General features: G+C 38.3%; 1 protein-coding gene across 1 annotated transcript in view; it reads left to right on the top strand.

Moving 5' to 3' along the window:
• SEMA3D (semaphorin 3D) overlaps positions 1-25037 on the top strand; it is a 202616-nt gene that overhangs the window by 58253 nt on the left and 119326 nt on the right. Inside the window, exon 2 of the mRNA XM_070424159.1 lies at positions 6933-7121. Within this exon, the coding sequence (XP_070280260.1) occupies positions 6971-7121 (151 nt within the window). The 5' untranslated portion in view covers positions 6933-6970. The remainder of the gene's footprint in view (positions 1-6932; positions 7122-25037) is intronic.

Genomic DNA, 25037 nt, shown 5'->3' with positions numbered 1-25037 from the left:
ATTAGAAGAATAGCATTGGAAGCACTCCAGTTACAATTATGCCTCATCCTTCATAAGTGTATTCAAACTCTCACTGACTTTCTCCTCATAAGCCATAGAAATGGAGTTTATCTGCTTGCATGTTCATTTGTTTGTCTTGGTGGTATCCTGTAATGATGTTCTTCATTTGGGTTCATACTCTTGAGGTTATATAATGTTATCCTGGAATCTCTTTATTTTACAGGACTTATAAACTGTAGGCATAAGTTCAGGTCATTATTAAGTGTCTTTAAAACCAAAGCATTATGCTAAGCAAAATAAGCCAGTCAGAGAAATATAAGTATCACATGATCTCACTCATATGTGGAATCTAATGAACAACATAAACTGTTGAACAAAAGTAGATCCAGAAACATAGAAGCATTTAACTGACTGCCAAACCTCAGAGGGAAGGCAGGGGAGGGTGGATGGGAAAGAGTTCAATCAATGAACTTATATGCATATATGCATAACCCATGGACACAGATAATAAAAGGGTGGTGAAGGCCTGGGGGGGGGGGGGCAAGGGCAGGCTGGGAGAGGTAAATGGGGAAAAAGAGGACATATACAATACTTTCAACAACAAAGATTAAAAAAACACAACACCATAACTTGCTCTTTTTACTTAAAATAATTTTAAAAGAAAACTAGAACAAATTGAATACATTAATTTTAAAAATGGTTAATACTCCTTGATTATTTACTATGTACTGGGTGTGGTGTAGAGCTTTAGAATAGAATCAAAATGGAAACCATGATTATATGTCATTATAACTAGAAATATAAACAACAATCATTAAAGAACTATTACTGCTAAAAAATGCTGGACAATTTTTTTATTTGTTGAAAAACGTCGGCCTTGCTCATATTCATTGGTTGTTGAATTCAATATGTTAAAAATATAAAATAACATTAATTAGATTTACATTTAATAACATTACATTGCTACTTTTATTTACTTAATGTTTAGTAGCTGAGTTGGACGAAATTCAAATCTGATATGAAGACTGAGTTCCTAAATTCTACATATGACACTAAGTTCCTTTCATATACTACCTACTTTAATCCCAGATAGTGAATTATTTAAACTCTTCTTCCTATACAGATGGAATGCCTGGCCTAATAAGAAATGCTTATTTCCCTGAGGTGTTTCAATAAATATTAAAGAAACAAATTACTGTTAATATGTTTAGCACATATTTTACCTTTAAAAAAAAAACAACAAGACTAGCTCTAGCCAGTTTGGGTCAGGGAATAGAACTTTGGCCTGGGGACTGAAGAGTCCTGGGTTTGATTCCTGTGGGGCCCAGGCAGGAGGCAACCAATCAATATGTCTCTCTCACATTGATGTTTCTTTCTCTCTTGTCTCTCCCCGTCCCTTCCACTCTCTCTAAAAATCAGGTGAGCACTAACCAAAAAAATAAAACATCTATGCTGCTTTGAAAGACAGGTTTCCAAGTGCATAGTTCTTTCTGCTGACACAGAAACCATGGGGCCACTAAGTTAGTTTGCATATAGACCATTTTGTACATTTTGACTTTGAGGAGTCATGTTTTTTCAAAGATTTTAAATCTATTTATTGCCCACATTAGCAGAAATGTTAGATAAGTACTACAGAATCTGGAAAAACCTTTTTGAACATATAAGTCAACGTCTAAATTAAAACTAAATGTGTATTTCAGGAAAGTTAAAAAATTTTGGAGTATTTATTAAAATATCACTCAGTTTGATAATTATCACATTCCTAGTAAATATGAATTATAAAATAAATTAGAGGAACATCTCAATAATAAATACATAGCTATTTTATTATTTCAAGAAAATGCACTAGTCTTGCCTCCTTAATTGAAGTAATTTCTAATCCACTTTATTCTACTTATAAAATAAATTCATTTAAACAGTAGGCAGCACATATCAGAATATTTGAGGTGGAGGGTGTTCAGTTTTAACAAAACAATCAGTTTTAATAATAAACATTTATGTTGTCCACACAAAGGCAGACATTAAAATTTGATGATTTTCCTATAATTTATACACATATTTCCATAAAATATCTATAAACATTCTACAATTCTCACAAAGCATATCAGAATACCAAAGGGTGAGGGGTAAGATTATCTTGGTTATAAAAAGGTACATGGATTAAAATGCTCTCTAGAGTGAGAATTTGAAAAGGAAAATCTTAAATCTTTGAGTTGTGGATTAATGAAATTTTAAGGGAGACCAACTTTAATTGTGTTGTTGGTTCTTTCTCTGACCTGCCAATTGGTAACTCTCAGTGCTCTGCTTTGAGTAGCACGTTAAAAAGATATTTAGGATAAAGAAGATGATTAGCAATAAGATCATTTATGGTAGCATTTTATTATTTTTATGTTAATGTGCTAATTGTTTGAGCAGTTTGGATCTTGGGGACTCTGGTTTCTTTAGGACCTTTTTTACAACATCAGAGTTATTTTGCTGTTACTGTTATGTTCAGGAAAAAATGCAATCTGCAATATTAAATCTAACAGGTTGCACAGGTATGTTCTGAAATTTCACTATTATGTTATTTTCTGTTGAGACGGATTCAGCAGAGTAAGATCCTGAAGAATTTCATCTGGGTATAAGTACAAAGCTATAAGGCAAACAAACCCAAGCAACATGTAACAATGGTGTTTTGTTGAGCAGGTATTTACACAACAATATACTTTCAGCATATTTTAGAAATGTAAACTAGTTTGATTTATCTTTACTGACAAGTTACTGACAACTGATTACTGAAATGTAATACTTAGTAATTCATACTTAGTTTGATAGGTGGTGAAATATCACTGGCTATTATCATAAGGATGTTAGGAAGCAGATTAACATTTAATTAATTTAAGTGTCTTCTACATGATATCTGAAAAATCAGATGGTTTTCCAGACTCTATGGGAATGTATCAATTGATGAGGAACTTATGAGATCTGAAGACAATAAAGTCCACTAATGGACAGTTAAAATTATTCAACCAAAAGTTGCTGCCCTATAAATTCTACTCATCGGTAAGAGTGCTGTACACTTCAGTAGTGATTGCATACCCCTGACTGTAATAAAGTAGCGGGATGCTATGGTATATTAGAAAACACACAAAGAAATTTAGAGAGGATGAAATAAAATAACTGCATATGAAACTGTTAGCATTCCAATCTCTATTCCGGTGGATCTTTATACATACCACTTGCCTTCTTGGATATCACTGGAATATAAAATATCCCTCTGCTAACATAAACCTTCTTTCTGTTCACCTATACTGTCTCTTTGGCTCTTAAGTTTCTTCTATAATTTCTATGTGGTTTCTTTTCCATATTTTTGCCTTGAAGTAATGGTTCTAATAATTCGATCTTGTGTACCCTATAGGAAAACCATCTAATCAAACAATAACTAAAAAATATGAGCTACAAGTAAGCCAAAGTGAGTTTCTACTTTTAATTTGGGGGTGGTCATAGCTTCTCATGTCTCCTGAATTTAAAAAATATTCTCAGGTGACCCTATGTGCACTACAAAGGTGTGACGAACAAGTAGCTCTTTATAAATTAAAAAAATAAAATAAAACCACACACACAAGGATTGCTTTACTCCCTTCCCCTACCTATCTACCTACACACACACACACACACATCCCTGAGAAAGAATTCGAAATCTAAGTGCTTAAGGTTTTCATGTGTGAAGACTTATTATGTATTTTGATTCTTGTGCTATGTATTGAATCTACTTTTTCACCATAATTATACATTATCTTGCCTTAATGATTTTTGGAACAAATGAATATAACTGAATAAGGCAAATCAATGAAGTTTACATATGAAATTGTATATCCTTACTCCTCAAATAATATTTTTGAGGAGTTACCATCCATGTAATAAGTTCTGGACTCGGCATTCTTTTATAAAATGGTACAAGGCCTTCTTGAGTGTTAGATTATGCATTTGGATCTCTGACTTAGTGAAACAGTGTAAAAACCTCTCATAATCAGAACACTCCCTATTGGCTTCACATCTGAAGATCCCCAAGAGTGCTATTTGTCCCAGTGAACATCTGGAATAGATTACATGCAGTTAATTGGCTCCAGGTCGAGCTTGTTACAGACAGTAGCATGCAGTATAACCTATGCAATTCCCTAAATCCACCCACTTGAGGTTAAATCGCACCTACTTCTCTCTATAATTCCTCCCAGATGCAGGGCACACATATGTGTTCAAACACAAAATGCACACACACACACACACACACACACACAAACATGAACTGGAAGATAGCAAAATATCAATAGATTAGTGGAGAGGTTGTTGGCAATACATTTTACCCATAAATTATTTCAGTTAAAAGATCAACAATTGAATTCAAAAGATTGTTGGGATGCAAAACAAAGAATCAGGAGCAGCAGATTTTAGAGAGTTGACGGCTTTATACTAGAAAAAATATTTAAAGTCAAATAAAAAGTTCCAGCAGGTTCAGGATTTGTGTTTTATTTTGTCCCTCACCCTTAGCATATGTTTCAGCACGTGTAGGTACTTATCAGAATGTCATAGAAGCAAGGGAAGCAGTGCTTTGATATTTGACTTATTTAACAATATTAATGAGTTGGGTTACAAGGAACAGTATGACTACTGTTCATTGAAAACCAAAACATCAATCTTCTTAACTTATAGTGTTGGAGGCACAGGGCATGTCATAGCGATTAATGACCAGTTGGAGGAGTAGATATCTCAATACATAGCCAAGGGCCATTAACCCCAACTGGCCATTAATTCCCAGGAAATGTCCTGTACTGAAGTCATTATTGCTAATAAAATGCACACATGGAAAATTTCCTCTCTTTTGCCTCTGCATAAACATACATTCACATTACATGCTTTGTTGCATGTCATGAAAAAAAAAGTAGTATTTCACATGTCCAGAGGCTCAGAAAAAACTAAGCCTAATGAGAAATTTAATACCTACTTAAGTTCTACATTCAATTTGCTTTTCACTTCTTTTTCAAAGGGTATGACTAGGTGGAGGAATGCACGTTTGTATGCCAAGGCTGTGCATCTGCTGCAATCAGATACCTATGTTCTGCTAACAAGTGGGTATAGGGAAAAGTGAAAGGAACAGACAAATGGGATTAGAGAAACCTGATGAATATGGATAGAAGCAGCTCACATGATGTAATAGCAAAGGCAGTGTGGAGCAACAGCATAGTTTGCGTCATCATATATTTGGTACCAGGACAGGCATGAGACACATTGAAGAGTTAGCTCAAGTTCCTCTTTGGTGTCCTCTTTTCTGCCCCACTGGACTATGCTACGGTCTCTGCCTTCTCCTCAACAATTTAACTACATCTATCATGCTTCTGGCTTTTCACGAACCCTTAAGTAGGTTTCGCTGTTTTCTTGAACTCTTTTTGTATTCCATTCACCTTTATCTGCCCTCCATGAAACTGTCCTTGTCTTGCTTAAACCTATGTGATACTTCTTTGAGCTGTCATCCCTAACATCCCATAAATATCCCAATTTTAGGAATTGTTTCATGGTACTTTAACTATTTGTATATAATCAACCACTCTTTTCAGAAAAGAATCTTATCTTTATTCTCACCTTAATAAATACTTGGACTTTAGCTATGGTTTAATTATATAGATAGATAGATAGATAGATAGATATAGATATAGATATAGATATAGATATATAGATATAGATATATAGATATAGATATAAATATTTATTTGAGCAAAAATTAATTTCAGGAGCTCCAAACCGGAAATGGCTAGGCGAACTCCACCAGCAGGAGTCAGGGAAAAGACATATAGAGAAAATGCAGAAGCAAAGAAAGGAAATTATTATTATTTTAAAATATGTCTTTATTGATTTTAGAGAGAAAAGAAGGGAGAGGGAGAGAGAAATAGAAACATCCATAAAAGAGAAGCACATTGATTGGCTGCCTCCTGCATGTCCCTTATTGGGGAATAGAGCCCACAACACGGGCATGTGCCCTGACTAGGAATAGAACCAGTAGCCTCTTGGCTCAGGGTGGATGCTCAACTATTGAGCCAAACTGGCTGGGCAGAAAGTAAATTATTTCATTGGCTGTATTTTTAAAGTTTAGTTGGATGTTTGTCATTGGATTTCTTTAGTGTTTTGAGTTCATAACTTTGAGTCATTCATAGGCTTAGATTTAGGTTTACTTACCACCATGACATTAGAGCCACGCCAATCTAATGGCCTCCTTCCTTAATTAATGTACTAGCATTAAGTCATTTAATTTGTGTAAAGCAATTTAAAAAAACTAGTATATATAAATGCTCAATGAATGTAATTTGTAATTATTAGTATTAGGATTAGTTTAAAATATGTGAGTGCTCTCCTGTGTAGAACTTTATATGGTGCAACTAAGATTACATTGTCCCAGGCCTAAAATTGTACTGGTGGCCCTGACCTGATCATCTCTAATTTTCCTTATTTTAGGTAGTCTTTGTAAATACCTTTAAAGTCAGAAGCAAGAGGAGAACTCCTTCAAGATGACAGCTTTTATTTGTTTTTGCTTGGGGGATGTCTTCCTTTGGGAATGATATGGGAAAAGAGTAGGATTCTACCAGTGTTTTTATCTGATTAAAGAATTGAAGTTACAGAAAGAATTGACTCCTTCTACATTTGCATAAATAACTTTAGAAGAAGATATTCTAATTAGCATAAATTGTTGATTTTAAGTTATACACTCATTTCCACAACCGAGTAAAGCCAGACCTGAATTTTATTATTCATTTCTGATTCATTTCCCTGGCAAAAATTTGGAAGAGCAAAACAAGAGAGAAGGAGCAGTTGTTTTTATATCTATATACACTCATAAATTTATGACTAAGTCTTGGAAAATCTGCAAAATGCTGTATTAATAATAGTTCTTTTCTTATTTTTAGCTTGTTTCCACTATTTCAAAGAGAACATTGTTTTCATCATGAATGCTAATAAAGATGAGAGACCAAAGTCCAAAAGCTACTATTTTTACTTTTTTCATGCCTTGATGATGCTAAGCATGACCACGCTGTTTCTTCCGGTCATTGGAACTTCTAAGCAAAATATTCCACGGCTCAAGCTAACCTACAAAGGTAAATGTGTAAATGTTTTCAGATTTTCTTTTTAATTACTGTAATTTTTTTATTTAGAAATGCATGCTGACTTCACTGACATGTTTACTGTATTGGCATCAGTTAATAAAAATAGTATAGAACACAACTGCCAACTATTTATTATTTTTGTGAGGAAAATAGATACCCAAACTGTATGTATAGATGCAATTTTCATTCCATTTATTACAATGATAAACTACTTATGAGTATAATTAGGAAATTTTGGTCTGCAAGTTGTAATCAGTTTTGTATTAAAACAAATCAATCCCCCCCCCAAAAAAAATCAATCCCTAAAAAGGGAAAAAAATATATTTCATATAGCACTACCAATTAGTGTATCACTAGAGGATATTTTCTTTTTTAAAACTGTAAGATATCATCAAAAAAATTAACACACTAATATACCTTTAACATCAAAGCAAATACATATTTTATTTTAAGGTAGTATGAAAGGCTTAAAAGGATGAGAGAACTATTTCAGAAATGAAATGTGCTAACCTAATTATTTTTAATATTTAAATTAATATAAAAGCAAAGTTTATGTTAAGTTATATTTAATCATCTTAGGTATATGTATGTGTAAAAGATGTATGTATATACTTATATGTGAGAGAGAAGACTGAGAGTGTCAAGTTTTATGCTCAAACATTTCTTTCTTTTGTTCTCTTTTCTATGATATACCCTTGGCTTCTTTAATACCTTAACTAATGAGAGGAATGTAGGGGGCTCAGACTTCTCTATTATGAAGTTGGCAGGTAAAAGATTATACTGGCGGTTTTAATATCCTCTAATCTTTAAAGCAGTTCATTTTCAGTTTAAATGAAATATCAATTATAAAAGCTAATTTGAAGTCAAATATAAGTGTTAGTGGAATTAGCATATTATACACATTACACATTTTTATATGATGGTATTTTTTTAGAACTTATATCATGAATTAAAGAGTTAAGGCAACATATCATTTTTTAGTTTTATAGTCTTACTGAATTTCTAGAACAGATAAAACTAATCTATGGTTAAAAAATTAGAACATAGCCTTTTTGTGGTCAAAGGAAGATTGATTGGGAATGGATAAGAGAGGAAACTTTCTGAGATTATGGAAATGTTCTCTAATCTGATAAACATATCAATTACTGAAGTATATATGATATTTTACAACCCTTCATATTGCACATAGCCGATTTGTTTATTTGCCTGTACTTAAAATTACTTTAAGAAAAGAACAGAAAATAAATATTAAAATTATATGGAAAGTTTGAAAAAAAGATATTAAGGGAAAAAAGAAAATGTTATCTGATTCTGTTAGTGAATAACACAAGAATGTTGCATTGATATGATGAATAATGTAAAATAAATCAGGCTTGCGAAAAACTTATTAGTAGTCAATAATCAGTAACTGTGGATTCATTAGAGGCAAAGTATTAGTATAAGGACTGCGTGTGAATTATATCATTTTCATTCTTACTACCATCCTGTGAGGTGGGGATTATTATCATTCCCTTTACTATATATACTAAAGTTACAGAGGTGCTGAGAAGTTGAGAAATTTGCCAATGTCTCAAATTAGTTCATGGTTCAGCTCCTGCATCAAACCCATACTTCATAGGACCTGGATGATTAATCCTATTTCTCAGACCCTAGACATCAGTAGTTCTTCCCGGAGGCACTTGCCTCCCAGAATGAACTTTAAAGTTGAAAGAAGCATCATGCTGATATTTAACTAACTGATTATATGAGTTTCAGTTCTTAAAACTGAATGGAGTTGAAGAAGACCACATGTTCTGTTTGGCCAAAATAGATGTACAGATTTGTGGGATTCTATGCCCTTTGATAAATTTATGAAAAAAAGATAAGTAGATTGTCATTATGTAATTGGTGTTCATAATCAAATTTTTATTCAAGTGATTACTCAAATGCAACAAGCTGATCATTTAAAATAAATAATTAAAAATAGAAAAGCATTAACTAAGTTTTTCCCTAGTTAGAGGGTATTTTTTTATATTAATACATGTTTTTGGACATGGAATCAACCTTATAAGACTTTAAAATAATTTTTTTATATATCTCTTACAGATTCTCAGAACCCTCAGCACCTAGTGCTTATATATAAGGAGAGTTTGGTATAAGTGTTGGATTGATTAGACATTAATAACTAGTCTTTTTATGGTTTTTATATTCAGTACTAGAGGCCCGGTGCACAAAAATTTGTGCACTTGGGGGCGGGGGGGGGGGTCCCTCAGCCCGGCCTGTGCCCTCTTGCAGTCTGAGACCCCTGGGGGATGTCCACCTGCTAGCATAGGCCCATTCCCCCAGGGCAGTCAGACATCCCTCTGGCAGTCCGAGAGCCCTCGGGGGATGTCCACTTGCCAGCGGAAAGCAGGACTAAGCTGCAGTCAGACATACTTAGCGCTGCTGAGGAGGCAGGAGAGGCTCCCACCACCACCGCTGTACTGGCAGCCATCAGTCTAGCTTGTGGCTAAGTAGAACTACCCCTGTGGGAGCACACTGATCACCAGGGGGCAGCTCCTGCATTGTGTATCTGCCCCCTGGTGGTCAGTGTGTGTCATAGTGACCAGTCATTCCCAGTCATTCTGCTGTTAGAGTCAATTTGCATATTACCCTTTTATTATATAGGATAGAGGCCTGGTGCATGGGTGAGGGCTGGCTGGTTTGCCTTGAAGGGTGTCCCGGACCAGGGAGGGGGTCCCTGCTGGAGTGCCTGGTCAGCCTGGGTGAGGGGCTGAGGGCCGTTTTCAGGCTGGCCACAGCCCCTTCAGGGTGGGGGTCCTGCTGGGGTGCCTGGTCAGTCTGGGTGAGTGGCTGATGGCTGTTCGCAGGCTGGCCAAGTCCCCCAGTGGGGACCCTCACCCATGAGGGGGTGGCCAGCCTGGGTGAGGGGCTGATGGCTGTTTGCAGGCTGGCCACAGCCCCTAGCCACCCAAGCTCCCCGTGGAGGCTGGCTGGAAGCAGGTATCTGGGATTTATTTTCTATAATTGAAACTTTGTTGCCTTGAGCAGAGGCCACAGCCAGCCAGGACAGGCAGGAAGCTTGGCCTCCTCCATCGCCAGGGCAACCAAGCCTCCTGGGTTAATTTGCATATAGTTGCTCTGATTGACTGGTGGGCGTGGCTGGTGGGCATGACTTATGAGTGTAGTGGAGGTGTGGTCAATTTGCATGTGTCTCTTTTATTAGATAAGATACTTACGGAATTTTGTAATTTTTAGGTTTTGATCTACATGTAGGTTACCTACATACCAAATGCTGCTAAACAGTAGCAAAGATTGAATGCAGGGTAGGAATTGTAGAAATCACCTCCTAACTTAACCTCAATAGTGACACACAGGCGTAGGCACATTCTAGCTGGCTCCCGGTAGCTGCTATTAGCCATTAACTTCCAGATTTTATCTACACTAATAAAAGAGAAACATGGTAATTAGTGTACAACGGCTACCCTTTCCATTGGCTAATCAGCATATCCTTATGCAAATTAACTGTCAGCCAAGATGGCGGCTGGCAGCCAGGCAGCTGGAAGTAAACATGAGGCTTGCTTGCTTCAGTGACTGCAGACTCCAACGTTCCCCGCCTGACTTGCCGGCCTCTGAGCTGGCAGTTTGAAACATTCTAACAAATATAGAAGCTAAACAAAACCCCAGAAACCAGCTTTCAGATGGCTGGGATCTCAGAGCTGGAGTTATACATTGTTTCGATTATAGAACGGAAACAAATGAGATACCTGCCTTCAGCAGTGTAAGCCTCAGAGCTAGAGCCAGAGCTAAAGCTGGCCCAGAATAAAAAAAAAAAAAAAAGAAAGAAAAAGAGGAGTGGTTGGGAGCTTCAGTCAACTGCCAGCAGGAAAACGGCCCTCAGCCCTCACCCAGACTGGCCAGGCATCCCAGTGGGGACCCCCACCCTGAAGGGTGTGTGATCAGCTGCAAACAGCCATCATCCCCTCATCCAGGCTGGCCAGGCACCCCAGTGGGGACCCCCACCCTGATCCAGGACACCCTTCAGGGCAAACCAGCTGGCCCCCAGGCCTCTATCCTATATAGTAAAAGGGTAATATGCCTCCCAGCACGGGGATCAGCGTGACAGGGGGCAGTGCCCAAACCCCCTGATCGCCCTGCGGCTCTGTGTGTGACAGGGTGCGGTGCCCCAACACCCCCCCCCCACACACAGGCCCTGCTCTGTGTGTGACAGGGTAGAGCCATAACGTCCCCATCGGCCCTGCCCTGAGTGTGACAGTGGCGGCACCCCAACCCCCTGATTGTCCCTGCTCTGTGGGTGATAGAGGGCAGCACCCCAACCCCCCCCCCCCCCCACGGGCCCTGCTCTGTGTGTGACGGGGTAGAGCCATAACCTCCCCATTGGCCCTGGCCTGAGTGTGACAGTGGCGGCGCCCCAACCCCCTGATCCGCCCTGCTCTGTGTGTGACAGGGGGCGGTGCCCTAACTCCCCTATTGGCCCTACTCTGTGCGTGACAGGGGGGAGCTCCCCAACCCCCTAATTGGCCCTGCTCTGTGCGTGACAGGGGGGAGCTCCCCAACCCCCTAATTGGCCCTGCTCTGTGCGTGACAGGGTACGGAGGCCCAACCCCCCTGATGGTCCCTGCTCTGTGCGTGACAGGAGGCAGAGCCCCAACCCCGTGATTGGCCCTGCTCTGTGCGTGACAGGGGGTGGCGCCGCAACCTCCCCATCGACCCTGGCTTGAGTGTGACAGGGGGCGGTGCCCCAACCCCCCAATCGGCCCCACCCTGAGCGTGACTGAGGATGGCATCGCAACCTCCCAATCAGCCCTGCTCTGAGCCCGACCAGGGGCTGCACCTAGGGATTGGGCCTGCCCTCTGCCACCCAGGAGCAGGCCTAAGCCAGCAGGTCGTTATCTCCTGAGGGGTCCCAGACTGTGAGAGGGCACAGGCCGGGCTGAGGGACCCCCCTTTCCCCCCCCCCGCCCGAGTGCACAAATTTTTGTGCACTTGGCCTCTAATATATATATATATATATATGGCTAATATGCTAAGTGACCAGTCACTGTGATGCACACTGACCACCGGGGGCAGATGCTCAACACAGGAGCTGCTGTGAAGTGCACTGGCCATTCACAGAGAAACGGCACCATGGATCTGGCACCCACAAAGCAATACTTGGCTTCCCCCACGTGGGACACAGGCCCTGCCACCACCCTGGAGTGACACCCCACCAAATCGCAGCCAACGCTGCCGAGACCTCATAATGCAAAACGTGGCCCATAGCCCAGCCCAGCCCTGAAACAGTGGCTGTGGCGCCCGGTAGTGATGTCACATAGCAATGCCCGGCTTCCTCTCCCTAGTGACTAGCCTCCTTGGAGTTTCTTCAGCCCATGAACATGACTTGCTTTATTCCCAGGTGTAAACATTTTACACTTTAACCAAATGTCTGTGAAGCATTTTCCCATGCCTCATCTCTTATGAACCTTGCAGAAGTCCTGGAATAGGTAGGTAGGAAACTTGGTGGAATCCTATTTTCTTTTAATTAGCCAGAAAATGGAGATTTAGAATGCTTAGAAACTTGACCCAACTGAAAAGAAGAAATGGTGGACCTTGAAAATGACTCCAGGTTTTCTCACTGTGCAGAATATAGTCAAACACTGCTGTAGCTAAATATTTTACCCTTTGTTCTTCCTGGGTGATCTACAATAATAATCTGCTTTGTGTTAATATTTACTGCTGTGTTGCTGACAATTACCTGAAGGAGAAGATGAGTGCTTCACTGGGCTGGAAAAAGTTTAGCTAAATCAGAAAGCAGGTCTAATTGAGCAAGTTTATATATATAAAGCTCTCACTGGCGCCAATTGCCTGTGTGTGTTTCGATCTGTCACTGTTGGTCGTGAATTTGGTTGACACTTCTATTATAGAGAAAGGCAAATAACAATATTAAAATATTTCTTCTAATTAATTTCCTTTCAATGTGCACAAATTCTTGCACCGGGCCACTAGTATACTAATAATAGAGTAGTCACCTCGGCTAGGAGAATTATTGACAACTCTTACTACTCTTTCCACTGTCACTGTAAAGAATGTGGGTCCCCTCTTTGGAAATCATCGTGCAGCACTATGCAGTTAACAGTTTCCTTATCCACCTCTTCTGTACCATATCTGAGAGTTTAGAAGGAAAGAAGTTCAAATCCTGACATGCTGCTTTTTAAAACCAGACTATTCCTGAATATACAATGTTATGACATAAAAAAATTATTGTTAATTTAGTTTTATGGTGAGAAGATTGCTTATATAACACTTTCTACATTTATGATAATAATCACAACTCTCCCTTGGCATTTTCTCTCTTTCTCTTATGATTCTGACTAATGAATTGAGATCAACTAGTACCACCCATTGCTTAAACAGTTTGAGCAGATTATAAAAGTTCATACTTGGGCACTAAAACACTGGCAGAATAGAATGTGAGGTTATAAAAATAATCCAAAATTAAAAATTAAGTTGGGTTTAAAAACTAATTTTTATGGGCACAAAATCAGCTTTGTTTTCTTTGCTTTCCATAATTAATGCTTCCTTATGTGCTGCTCAGAGATGCAGCCAGTGTCATTGGAGTTAGCTATTTTAAACATCTGGAAGATTATTTTGAGGAATTTCCTAAAGGCCAACAGAAATATAATAACCATTTTATCCAAAGAATGTTTTTTGATAAAGACTTAGCATTGAACCTTCAAATCCACAGGAGCTTGTAGGTTCTATTGTTGTATAAAGAGATTTCTATTCAGTTGCATATTTTGAATTCTTGCACATTTGCTCATGCTAAATCTGTTTCTTGAGTAATGAGTCAGGAGCCCTGAGTCAGGGTGTTCTATATTTCTGGATTTTGTGTTATAAGATATGTGTATTTTATCATATATATATATATATATATATATATTCCTATAAGGTGGGCTTATCACAGTGACTTGTACAGTTTATACTACAAATGAAGTAAAAATAATTTTTGAGAGATAACCTACTTCAATCTTGTGACAGTGTAAACATTTTCTATCTCACAGTCATCATGAAGGAACTCATATGGCTTAAGGATATTTATACATAGAATCACTAGTATCTTCAATGTTATTTGTTTGAAAAATCCCAGAAGATGAGATAAGTAACATAGCTAAAGAGAAAATGGACAAAAACTCTAAAAGGAAGAGAAAATGAAAGTTAATTTATAAAGATTCATCCCTTAACATAAATGTTTCTTTTCCCTTTTTTTACATCTTCTCTCTAGCCTTTATTTTACTATTTTAAATTTTAGATTTGACTTACATTTAATGGCTTATAATAGAGATATAGATCTGTCATATACATATATATATACACAAATATATATATATATACACACACACATATATATATACACATATATATATACACAAATATATATATATACATACACACACACACATATATATATATATATATATAGAGAGAGAGAGAGAGAGAGAGAGAGAGTCTGCTTTTCTATTGTTATTGAATTTATTGGGATAACATTGGTAAATAAAATTACATAGGTTTCAGGTATACAATTCTATAATACATCATCTATATATTGTATTGTGTGTTCACTACCCCAAGTTTATATAGTCTGTTTTCTAACTACGTTCTTTAGAACCTGGCATAATAAGTATTCAGGTATCAATTCCATTTCAATATTTTCCCCACAAAAGTCTTGCTAGCTCAAAGAATTACAGTAAATCTACAAAGCACCAGCTAGTAAACACCGAACCCACATGTATAAAACATCAGAAAGGAAACTAACCCACTCAATAGTTACCATATATTCACCCAGTCTACAAATATGTATTGAGCAATCACTGTACCTTGCACTGTCCTATGTCAGAGAAAAGTCACTGTCCTCTTTTAATTTCTTTTTCAGATAGAAAAACAGACAGTGAACAGGTAATCAAACAAATGAATATTATTTAAAATAGTAGAAGTGCTATGAAGAATATGAAGCAAGAGAGTGGCTGGGTCCAGGAGCCCTACCTAGATATATCATGTTGAAGTTTTATGACACCCTGAAAACCATCTTCTTTATACCCATTTTGTAGATAAGAAACCTGAGGCTCAGAGTCTTAAGGCCTTGCCCCAAAGCAAAAAGCCATTAAATGGCAGAACTAACTTATGTGTTTTCATCTTTCTAGTTCAAGCCCATGCTCTTGCCACCTTGTGTGCTCTTGAGAGAAATCTTATGTATTCAGGAACACAAATATCATGATATAAAAAAAATACAAGGTTTTATCCTTACTCCTTTGGCAGTATGTTCTTTTCAATAACTATCATTAGTAATAATTATTTTTTGCTCCTCAAAACTTACATGTATTTTCTAGGAAATAAACAACAACTGTCAATCACTTTTAAAAATTTTATCTGCTGTTGTATAAGTAAACATTAATGTATTTGATAGAATGGTTTTTGGCTTTGTTGCAGTTTTGTGATAAATGAGTGGATATGTCTACATATCTTTCTTCACTTAAAAAAAGACTCTTTAGCTGTGAAGTGCAGGATATATCTTCAGTAGAGATTCATGGCTATTTGACTCATCTAACTTGTTTGATTTGACTAACCCAATGTTAGTTCAATGATCTCAATTTGGTATAGCAGGGGAAGAAAGCAGGCTCTGAAGCCAAACTGCTAGGTATTAACTGCTGTTACTAGTTGTGGTATATTTGGACATTTACTTTCTGTGCTGCAGTTTTCTTATCCATAAACAGTGTAAATCTGACAGTAAATCTAAATGCATTCATTTAATTCTAATAAGGTTGTTTGTGAAGGTTGATCCATGTAAAGCGCCAAAAACAGTGTTTGGCATAGTAAGCATTTAATATGTTGTCAATTATTATTTTTTGTGAAATATCATTATCATGCTAGATGTTAATGGTTGTTTCCAGACTAAAGTTTCCCCTATGTAAATAAATTTGAAAAATAGTATATAGTTTTCTCTTGGGGTTTACAACATGTATTAAAATTGCTTTTGCTCCCAAAGCATTTTCTACTAGAGTTAGTTTCCCTCAGTCAAGCACCACCCACAGATTGTGAATTTATTTAGGCACTTTCCAGGATTTTTACCTTGTGGTCTTCTAGTTGTTAACAAGCTCTTACAGTTAAAAAGGTCATTGTTGACCTTGATTAGTGTCTTTGAGTGGTTGGTAGCCCTCAGAGTTGGTTAAAATGAATCATAAAATAATTCATGAGGTCAGACATGTAGTCTGGGTTTTTCTTTTTTAATAGTGGGAAAAGATGATGGCTTGCTATGAAATTTTTCCCTTAAAGTACTTAGTGAAGAAGTATTATCAATCTTATAGTAAGAATTCCCATATATATATACATAATTATAAAGTAAGGCATTGATGGTTTAATTTTGGTGGATGTGCCATATTTGAATGGACTCACTTGTTTACCCAGACATATTTTCTCTCAACTGAGGCTGTGCAGTTGGGCTTCCTCCTTAGGTTTAAGAGTTCAAGGATAATTTTACTGTGTGCACATTTGATATTCAACTGTCAACGGTTCATAACAATAGATTCTGAATGTTCACTATGTTTCCGGCCTTGTTCTGTCAACAAGAGGATATATCAGCTAACAGAAGAGGCAAAATTCCCTGTCATCATGTAGTTTATATTCTGACTGGAGGCCCGATGCATGAAATTAGTGCAAGAGTAGCCCTTCCACTCTAACTGGTTTGGCTCGGTGGATAGAGCATCGGCCTGCAGACTGAAGGGTCCCAGGTTCAATTCCGGCTAAGGGCACATGCCTGTGTTGCGGGCACGATCCCCAGTGAGGGGCATGCAGGAGGCAGCCGATCAATGATTCTCTCTCATCATTGATGTTTCTATCTCTCTATCCCTCTCCCTTACTCTCTAAAATCAATAAAAAATATATATTAAAAAAAAAAGAGTAGGTCTTCCTTCCCCCAGCTGGCAGCACTGGCTCCCCTTTGGCACCTGGGACCCAGGCTTCCCTCGCAGCCCCGGCTTTGCCTGGAAGGTCAGCCGGTCTGATTAGCATATTACACTTTTATCATTATAGATATGGAAAGGCAGACTATACATAAGTACATTACATAGCAAGATAGGAGATGGTAAGTGCTATGGTATAGAGAAAATGAATGAGGAATGTTTGCTAAAGAGTGGTGAGGTGTAATAGTCAGGGAAGATCTCACTAGACAGTGATATTTTCACAAATATTTAAAGAACAGTCTAAAGTCCTGCAGATAATTGGGAAAGGAACAGCATGTGCAAAGGTCCTGAGGTAAAAATGTATCTGGCATGTTCAAGGATCCTAAGGAAGACAGTATGGCTAAACCACAGTGGGCTGCCTGAAAGAAGGCTGATTAAATTAGAGAGTTAATAGAAGGCAAGAAGATTAGTCCTTCCACTGCTGCCATTATTAAAACACTGATTTTTCATCTGTGTTATGGGAATTTACTGGAGACTTTTGAGCACAGAGGGAACATGATCTGACTCTCGTTGTAGATTCAGTCTGGTTCCTGTGTTGTGAATACACTGAAAGGGAAAGAGCAGGAAAATAGGGAATAAAGTTTGGAGTTACTGTTGTAGGAAGAAGAGGATAAAGATAGAGCCCACAGCATGTGTTGATGGACTGGATATGAAATAAGAGGTAGAGATATAAAATCTGACTCCATGGGTGTTTTCATTTGTTTGTTTTTGGTTTAAGGATGGAGTTACTATTAATTGAGATGGAAAAGATGCTAAAAGAAGTTGGATTGGGGAGATGAAGTGGACATAGTTGCTTGAGAAGGTTGTGAGATGTCAAGAAGGCATCTGAGTATATAACTTCCGGAATTTATGGGAAATGTCAATTGAAGATAGGGATTTGGCAGTTAGCCTATAATTTTTTTTTAAATCTATGAGATTTTAATAATAATTAAAATCTATTTTAGTGTATGTGGAGCTCTGTTCTAAACATTACTGATCTGTGGAGGTTCACAAAGTGGTGGAAGTTACGTAAGAATATGAGATAACAGATGCTGCCATTTTGCCATACAAATATCATTACAAAATGTGTTCCTGGAATTAAGAAGATCCACAAAAATCACTGAGGACTGCAGTGGTCAGTGATGTCCTTCTGGCAGGGTCAACGAGACCCATGTCATGAGACACTTTGGTTGTGTCTTTAGTTAAACATAAATGGGGAAGGGACTTTAGAAGGGCCATAGCTTAAGTAAAGGCAATATTTTGAGGGATTACACCCAGTCAACATTTTTTTTTTTTTTGGTTAAAAAATGTTTTCTTTGAGCAGATCTTACATGTAGTTGGTTTACTATTCTACAAATTATTGAGTAGATAAAAAGTTTTATATGCAACTGCTTGTTTTATGATTTCACTTACCTAAAATTTGGCTCTCATTCCTTAGGTCTTATTATAGGATTTTTTTTAACAGTAAAGTTCTTTCAATACATGTGTAAAATATAAATTTATGGACATTTTAAAAATGGACGTTATTGGGTCTTTTTTAACAGAAAATTTGATAAATGTCTCTGTTTCTTAAGAACTAGTAATATACATTCTGTATTTTTGTAAGAGTCCATTAAACATGTTGATTTAATTCTATTAATCCAAAAGAGGCATACATTAGAACTGAAGTGCTTGTTACTTAGAAAGAAAGCTGCTCATAAAGAGGTTTATTTGTCTAAAGCCACAGTGTGCTAGACACAGTAGAAAAAAATAAGATAAATATTTCAGTAATCCCAATGGAATGGTGAAATGGAAGAAGCAATAGGAGTGAACTTGTCTGTGGGTATATTCCATAAACGTAAGTAGAGTTGTTTTTAAAAAGAACCTTGTTTTTCTAAGTAATGCTAAATCTTAAAATATAAATTATAGCAGTAGTGGCTAATGGGGTTAGAGATAGAAGGCATAGATAGGTTTTAGCTCTTCCTCTGGTTTTTCCATGCTGCATTAGAATAATTATTTGCTCCGAGTCTAGGTTTTCTCATTTGGACATTAAATAATATAGGGAAGGCTCCTTGGATGTTATAAAGCACAAAATGGATGTTATGCCAAGCTTCAAAGAGAGAGAGAGCAACATATATTATCGAATCAATTGAAGATGTGAAGACAACTTAAGGTCTTTAAAAATATAATTATATTCAGACATCCTGGGTAGAATTTCTGCTGCCACAAGTAACAGGAAATTTACTTAACAGTCAATAATAAATCATAAGTTGTCATCTTTGCATCTTTCTTCCAGGTTAATGCATATTAAATGAATGTACTTTCCTCCTTTATATAAGAAAATAGGGGCAGGTAGAAGTTTACATACATCGTGGGTTTAAACTAAGCAGGTCATTTATCACTTATAGCAATTAAGTTCATTATCATTTAAGTTAATTAAGTGAGAGATGTACAGACTTGAGCAAAGTAGAATTGTAAAGGGGGGAAAAATAATAACTTGGTCATCTTGCATACATTGCTACATGCCATCACTTAAAGGTTTGAGAGAAATTCTCATGTGAAGAAGGAAGGAGTGCAATGGGTCACAGTGTTCTTTAGCTTTTGTATTCCAGCTGTGGTTCAAGGACCTGTAGCATCAGCATAATCTGGGAGCTTGTTAGAAATGCAGAATCTCAGACCCCCTCCCAAACTTCTAAATGAGAATCTTATTTTAACAAGAATCCCAGCTGATTTGAATGCTTATTTAATACTGAGAAGCACTGCTCGTATTGTTTCAGAACCCCTCCCCTCCCCACCCACACATGAGCATTTGGAAATCACATCAGGAACCTCTTATGATTGCAAAGCATTAGAGCCACAATTGGATCTTCAAATGGCACATTAACCTCTCTAAATTATTAATAAGCCTAAGATAAATCCTGATTTAGAAGGAATGTAGATAAAATAATGCAAACAAGAACCACTAGTTTAAAAATTCATTGGTTAAAAGTTCACTATACTTACGTACAAGAAGTGATCATGAATTACAACAGTAATTTAGACATTATTCTTATCTACTAGAGGCCCAGCACATGAAATTTGTGCACTCGGGGGGCCGGGGGGAGAGGACCCCTCAGCTCGGCCTGTGGCCTCGGGGGTTGTCCAACTGCCACAGAGGAGAGAGAGGCTCCCGCCACTGCTGCTGCACTTACCAGCCGTGAGCCTGGCTTCTGGCTGAGCAGTGCTCCCCTCTGTGGGAGCATACTGACCACCAGGGGGCAGCTCCTGCGTTGAGCATCTGCCACCTAGTGGTCAGTGCGCATCATAGCGACCGGCTGTTCCACCGATCGATTGGTTGATTTGCATGTTAGCCTTTTATTATATAGGATAAGGGCTTTTAGTATTTTTAAGGGGCAAAGTAACTGCAAAAAGATTAATGCCACGCCCTAACCAGTTTTGCTCAGTGGATAGAGCGTCGGCCTGCAGACGGAAGGGTCCCCATAAGATACCAGTCAAGGGCAGGTACCGTGTTTGCAGGCTCCTCCCTAGCCAGACCCTGGTCAGGGTGCATGCAGGAGGCAACCAATCGATGTGAGACACATCGATACTTCTGTCTTTCCCTCTCTCTTCCACTCTCTCTAAAAATCAATAGAAAAATATCCTTGGGTGAGGATTTTAAAAAAGGAAAGAAAAGAAAAGCAGACTGACTTGTGCCTATTTCAATTTCTTTTTTAAATTTTATTGATTGATTTGAGAGAGAGAGAGAGCATGAACTATCAATTTGTTGTTCCACTGATATGCCTTCATTGGGTGATTCTTGTATGTTCCCTGACCAGGGAGAACCCACAACCTCGGTGTGGCTGGAGGACGCTCTAACCAACTGAGCCACAGCCAGGCCTGCCTACTTCAGTGTTGATGTGTCACTGATCAAAACAGTCTGAATTTCTTAATTTACTTCCCCAGGTCCCCCCGCAGTTTATGCTGAGTTAGCAGGAGTTTCAGGGAGTCCCGAGGGCTGCTCTCTTGCTTTCTTAGATGGAGGGGTACCCATTGTTTTCCCTCCTAGAAATCCTCCTGGTTCGCCTCAGGACCCTGTGGCTGAGGGCGGCTACACCCCAAATGTGGCCCACTGGGTCTCCCCATGAAACCTCTGGGCTCTCACACCGCAGGTTTCCACCGGCTTAGGACAAACACAGTTTTAGGACCAACAAACTCCAAGAGCTCAGGACCCAGCACAAGCGGAGCTGAGCCCGAGGGAAACTTACCGAGAGGCGAGCTGCGGCCAGCGGTCCTCCCCTGCGCTTGGGGGCCGAATCCTCCGCACCTGCCTTCCCGCCCATCTTGTCGCCAAAGCTTCCAGTGGACAAAACTAAAACAGTTTAGTAACAAGTGCGATGTCCTTTGTTCCGGAGAAAACGGCCAGGAACGGAGGAGTCCGAGCCCGCAGGCCATGGAGCCCGGTTCCCGGGATGCTGCGGGAGAGGGACCCGTGCGGGGCGGAGGAGACCCGGGAAACGGAGCGGGATTGGCTGGAGGCCTGCGTCCGGGCTCAGGTCAACCGCCTGCAGCTGAGCCGGGGGCTGCACAGCTGCTCCCTGTAAGGCCGGCCTCACTGGTGCAGGTTTAGGTCGTGAGGTAACCTCCATTTTCTGGGCCCCCATAGATGAGTTACCTTTTTTGAGGTTAATGGTATAAACAGGACTTTGATTATCTTGCCATTTGCAACAACATGGATAGACATAGAGGGTATTATGCTAAGTGAAGTAAGTCAGAGAAAGACAAATACATGCAGAATGTAAAAAACAAAATAAATCAACAAACTCATAGAGGCAGAGAAGAGACCAGATGGGAGGGAGGTTGGGAGGCTGGGCGAAAAACGGGGAGGGATTAAGAAGTACAAATTGGCATTGGGATTTAGGTTTGTCTGTTTTGAGGTCATCATTAGAGAACTAACAATTTCTGACAGAAAAACAGCTTATGGGAACATTATTTCATCTCTCATACCCTATAAATATTGCCTGAATTTCCGGAGAACATTGTTTTATAATGTATTTTCAGTCTCCCTCTTGGACGTCTGTGTACATATTCTGACGCAAATTCCCTGCACACTTCCACCAGGACTACCCTCTTTGGGCAGTTGATCAGGGGTTCCTTTCTGGAGAAAGCTTGAGAAATGTTCTACAGATAATTGACATCTGTTTATTCTGAATGAATAGCCAAACTGAAATTTTTCTGACTCTATGGAAATTAAATTTCAGATCAGACTTCACACTGAGTACCCAGAATAATGAATGAAAACAAACAAATGAAAACCAGCAACAAAAACAAAACTGAGACATATTCAGGCCAATTACTCTAAATTTCATAATAGCCACAGTGAGGCGGTGATTCAAATAACCCCAAGTAAAATAGAAGACACATTCAAAGGCTTGGGATACGTATAGCATCAGACTTCTCAGTCGTGACTTTAGAAACTGGAAGATAGTGTCTAAATGCCTCAGAGCTCTGAGGATGAACACTGTCCAACCCAGAAATCTGTAGCTGGCTCAACTATCAATAAAAGATGGAACATTAAGGTATGACTTTCTGAGTTTTTAAAAGTTAAATTCACACACTTGTTTAAAAACAAATCCACATTGATTTGTGACATGATGTTTTGATTTTAAACATATCTTAAAATCTGAAAAGAAAGAAAATTTCAATACTTTGAATGGAGTTCAAAAATAATTGTCAAAGTAGAATCAATCTTCCTCTGAATTATCCTCTCAGCTATTTCTGAGGAAGTGTATTTTATTAGCACATTGTTCTTCTGGAAATTTACTAGGTATTTTTTATAATGCTAACCTTTAAAAAATTTAAATTCATTTTATAGAGAGAGAGGAAGGAGGGAGAGAGAGAGAGGGAGAGAGAGAGAGAGAGAGAGAGATTTGTTGTTGCATTTATTTATGCATCCATTGGTTGTTCTTGTATGTGCCCTGACCAGAGATTGAATCTGCAACATTGGAGTAGTTGAATGATATTCTAACCAACTGAGCTACTAGGACAATGCTAACCTTTTTTTTTTTATAGTTCAATAAGAAAAATTATCATAGTAAAGCTTTTGAGAATTTAAAAGGCCTCATTCTTATTCAAAGTAAAAATTTGAAAGGTCTCATCATCATAAATTATGAATCGCATATGTGATGGATTATATAAAACATCTACTGTTGAAAGCTAGCCAAATACGAATAAACCTGTGATTTAAAAGCACGGATGTAGATGGAAATGTGACAGTGTAAAATTGCCACACTCCTACTCCACATCCTGTCCTGGCAAGAACATAGCTCTGATGATATAATAAGCTCTATTTGTTAGTAATTTATGCTTCCCTGTGTGGTATCATCTGATTTATTATTGACATAGATAATGATCTGTCCAAGGCCTAACAAACTGAATGGTTTCCAACATTCCGTTGCAGAAGATTAAATGAGAACTTTATTTTATTTTATCTTATTTTATTTTTTGATTGGGACTTGCATTTGCAGGAAGAAAACATAGCTGGACTTCTCACCAAGAAGGTATAATGATATGCACCCACAGTTTTGAAGTAGTCTTTTGTAAGGATTTTAGGTTTAACTAATATTCTGTCTTTCTATATGTGATCATTTTTTTAGTTGTTAGCTCTGAAGGGTAAATGTATGTAGGTAGAGGTTAATTGGTATTTCTGATAGGTGGAGGTAACCAAAATCTTTTCATATGATCTCAAGCCTCAGAAAATTAATTGGAAGTGGTGGGTCCAACAGAAAATGAATTAATTTTCCAAAGGCTGAATCCAAGAGAGAATTCATGCTTTGCCTTAAACCAAAAGTTGGAGAAGCAAATACAAGTTCACAGAAAGCCAAAGGGACTCAGTGAGCCACAACATTCCTGATTTTCCTTTCGGAATAACAGTTTGCTTCCTTTACTCAATTCCTGATCCAAATGGAGAATAGGCCTTTTGTGTGTGTGTGTGTGTGTGTGTGTGTGTCTGGTGGTAGAGGGGTGCTTTGGTAGCCAAAACATTTCTGGAAACTATGGGAAGAAGGAATTTCATAGAAGGAATCTTTGGATACTAACAGACAGCATGAAAATCCTGAGAATTCAAAGATCAAGGAGGGAACCTGGATTTATGGTGAAGGAAGGAATAGAAATACCTTTATTTTTTTACTTAGACAACTTTGCAGAGAATGCACTGGAGATGTGGTTGTATTTAAGAAATCTCAGAACCGCCCGACTGATAGAATAGTTATTTCCTTGAGGGAAAAGAGGAGTGGGTGGGCCAAGATTCTGTTGAATATCCTGAGATGGTAGCAAAAGGTGACTAGGTTTGGATCTGGATTCAATTTGGGTTGTAAACTCTGCTGAGGAAGCGTTCTCTCCCTAGACCGGAGCAGATTGGAAATTGACTTTCCTCAAAGGTGATTTTCTTCTTACCCCATAAAGTTCTGTCTTTAATTACCTCAATTTTCTTCTTAAAAAAGAAAACAAAAGAAAAAATCTTCCTGTTACATGTTTGTTTGTTTTTTTGTTTTTTGGTGTGTTTGTGTGTGTGTGTGTGTGTGTGTGTCTGTGTGTGTGTTTAAAGACTATGTGAAGCCATTTTTTAGCTACATGGCCTTCTCGTGAGAGAACTGTCAACTCCACCCAGTTCAGGATTTCTGGCAATAAATGCAGGGTTTCAAGGGTATGAGATCGCTTTCATTTAACAGTCAAACATTGAGGAAGTCTTTGTTGCTTAATCCTAAATTTATTAGGTTCAATGTGACTCACCACTCCCTTCCTCTCTGCGGTGAAGAGGAAGAATGTAGACCATCAGGTCAAATGTTGCTTCGGGTCACATGAACAATTGTATTGAGGGACACAGAAAGGGAGATACAAAGAATTTTTTAACCCAAACATTTGTTTGAAGTAGGAGCAGGGATTATGGGATCTTTAGCCTTCCCCTCACATGGGCGGCATC

The sequence above is a fragment of the Myotis yumanensis genome, unplaced genomic scaffold (genome assembly GCF_028538775.1).
Source record: "Myotis yumanensis isolate MYYU_CA2020_CCGP unplaced genomic scaffold, mMyoYum1.0.hap1 SCAF_9, whole genome shotgun sequence".
Taxonomy (NCBI): Eukaryota; Metazoa; Chordata; class Mammalia; order Chiroptera; family Vespertilionidae; genus Myotis; species Myotis yumanensis.
Note: the sequence above shows the minus strand (reverse complement) of the source record. Positions and strands in the feature narration are given on the sequence as shown.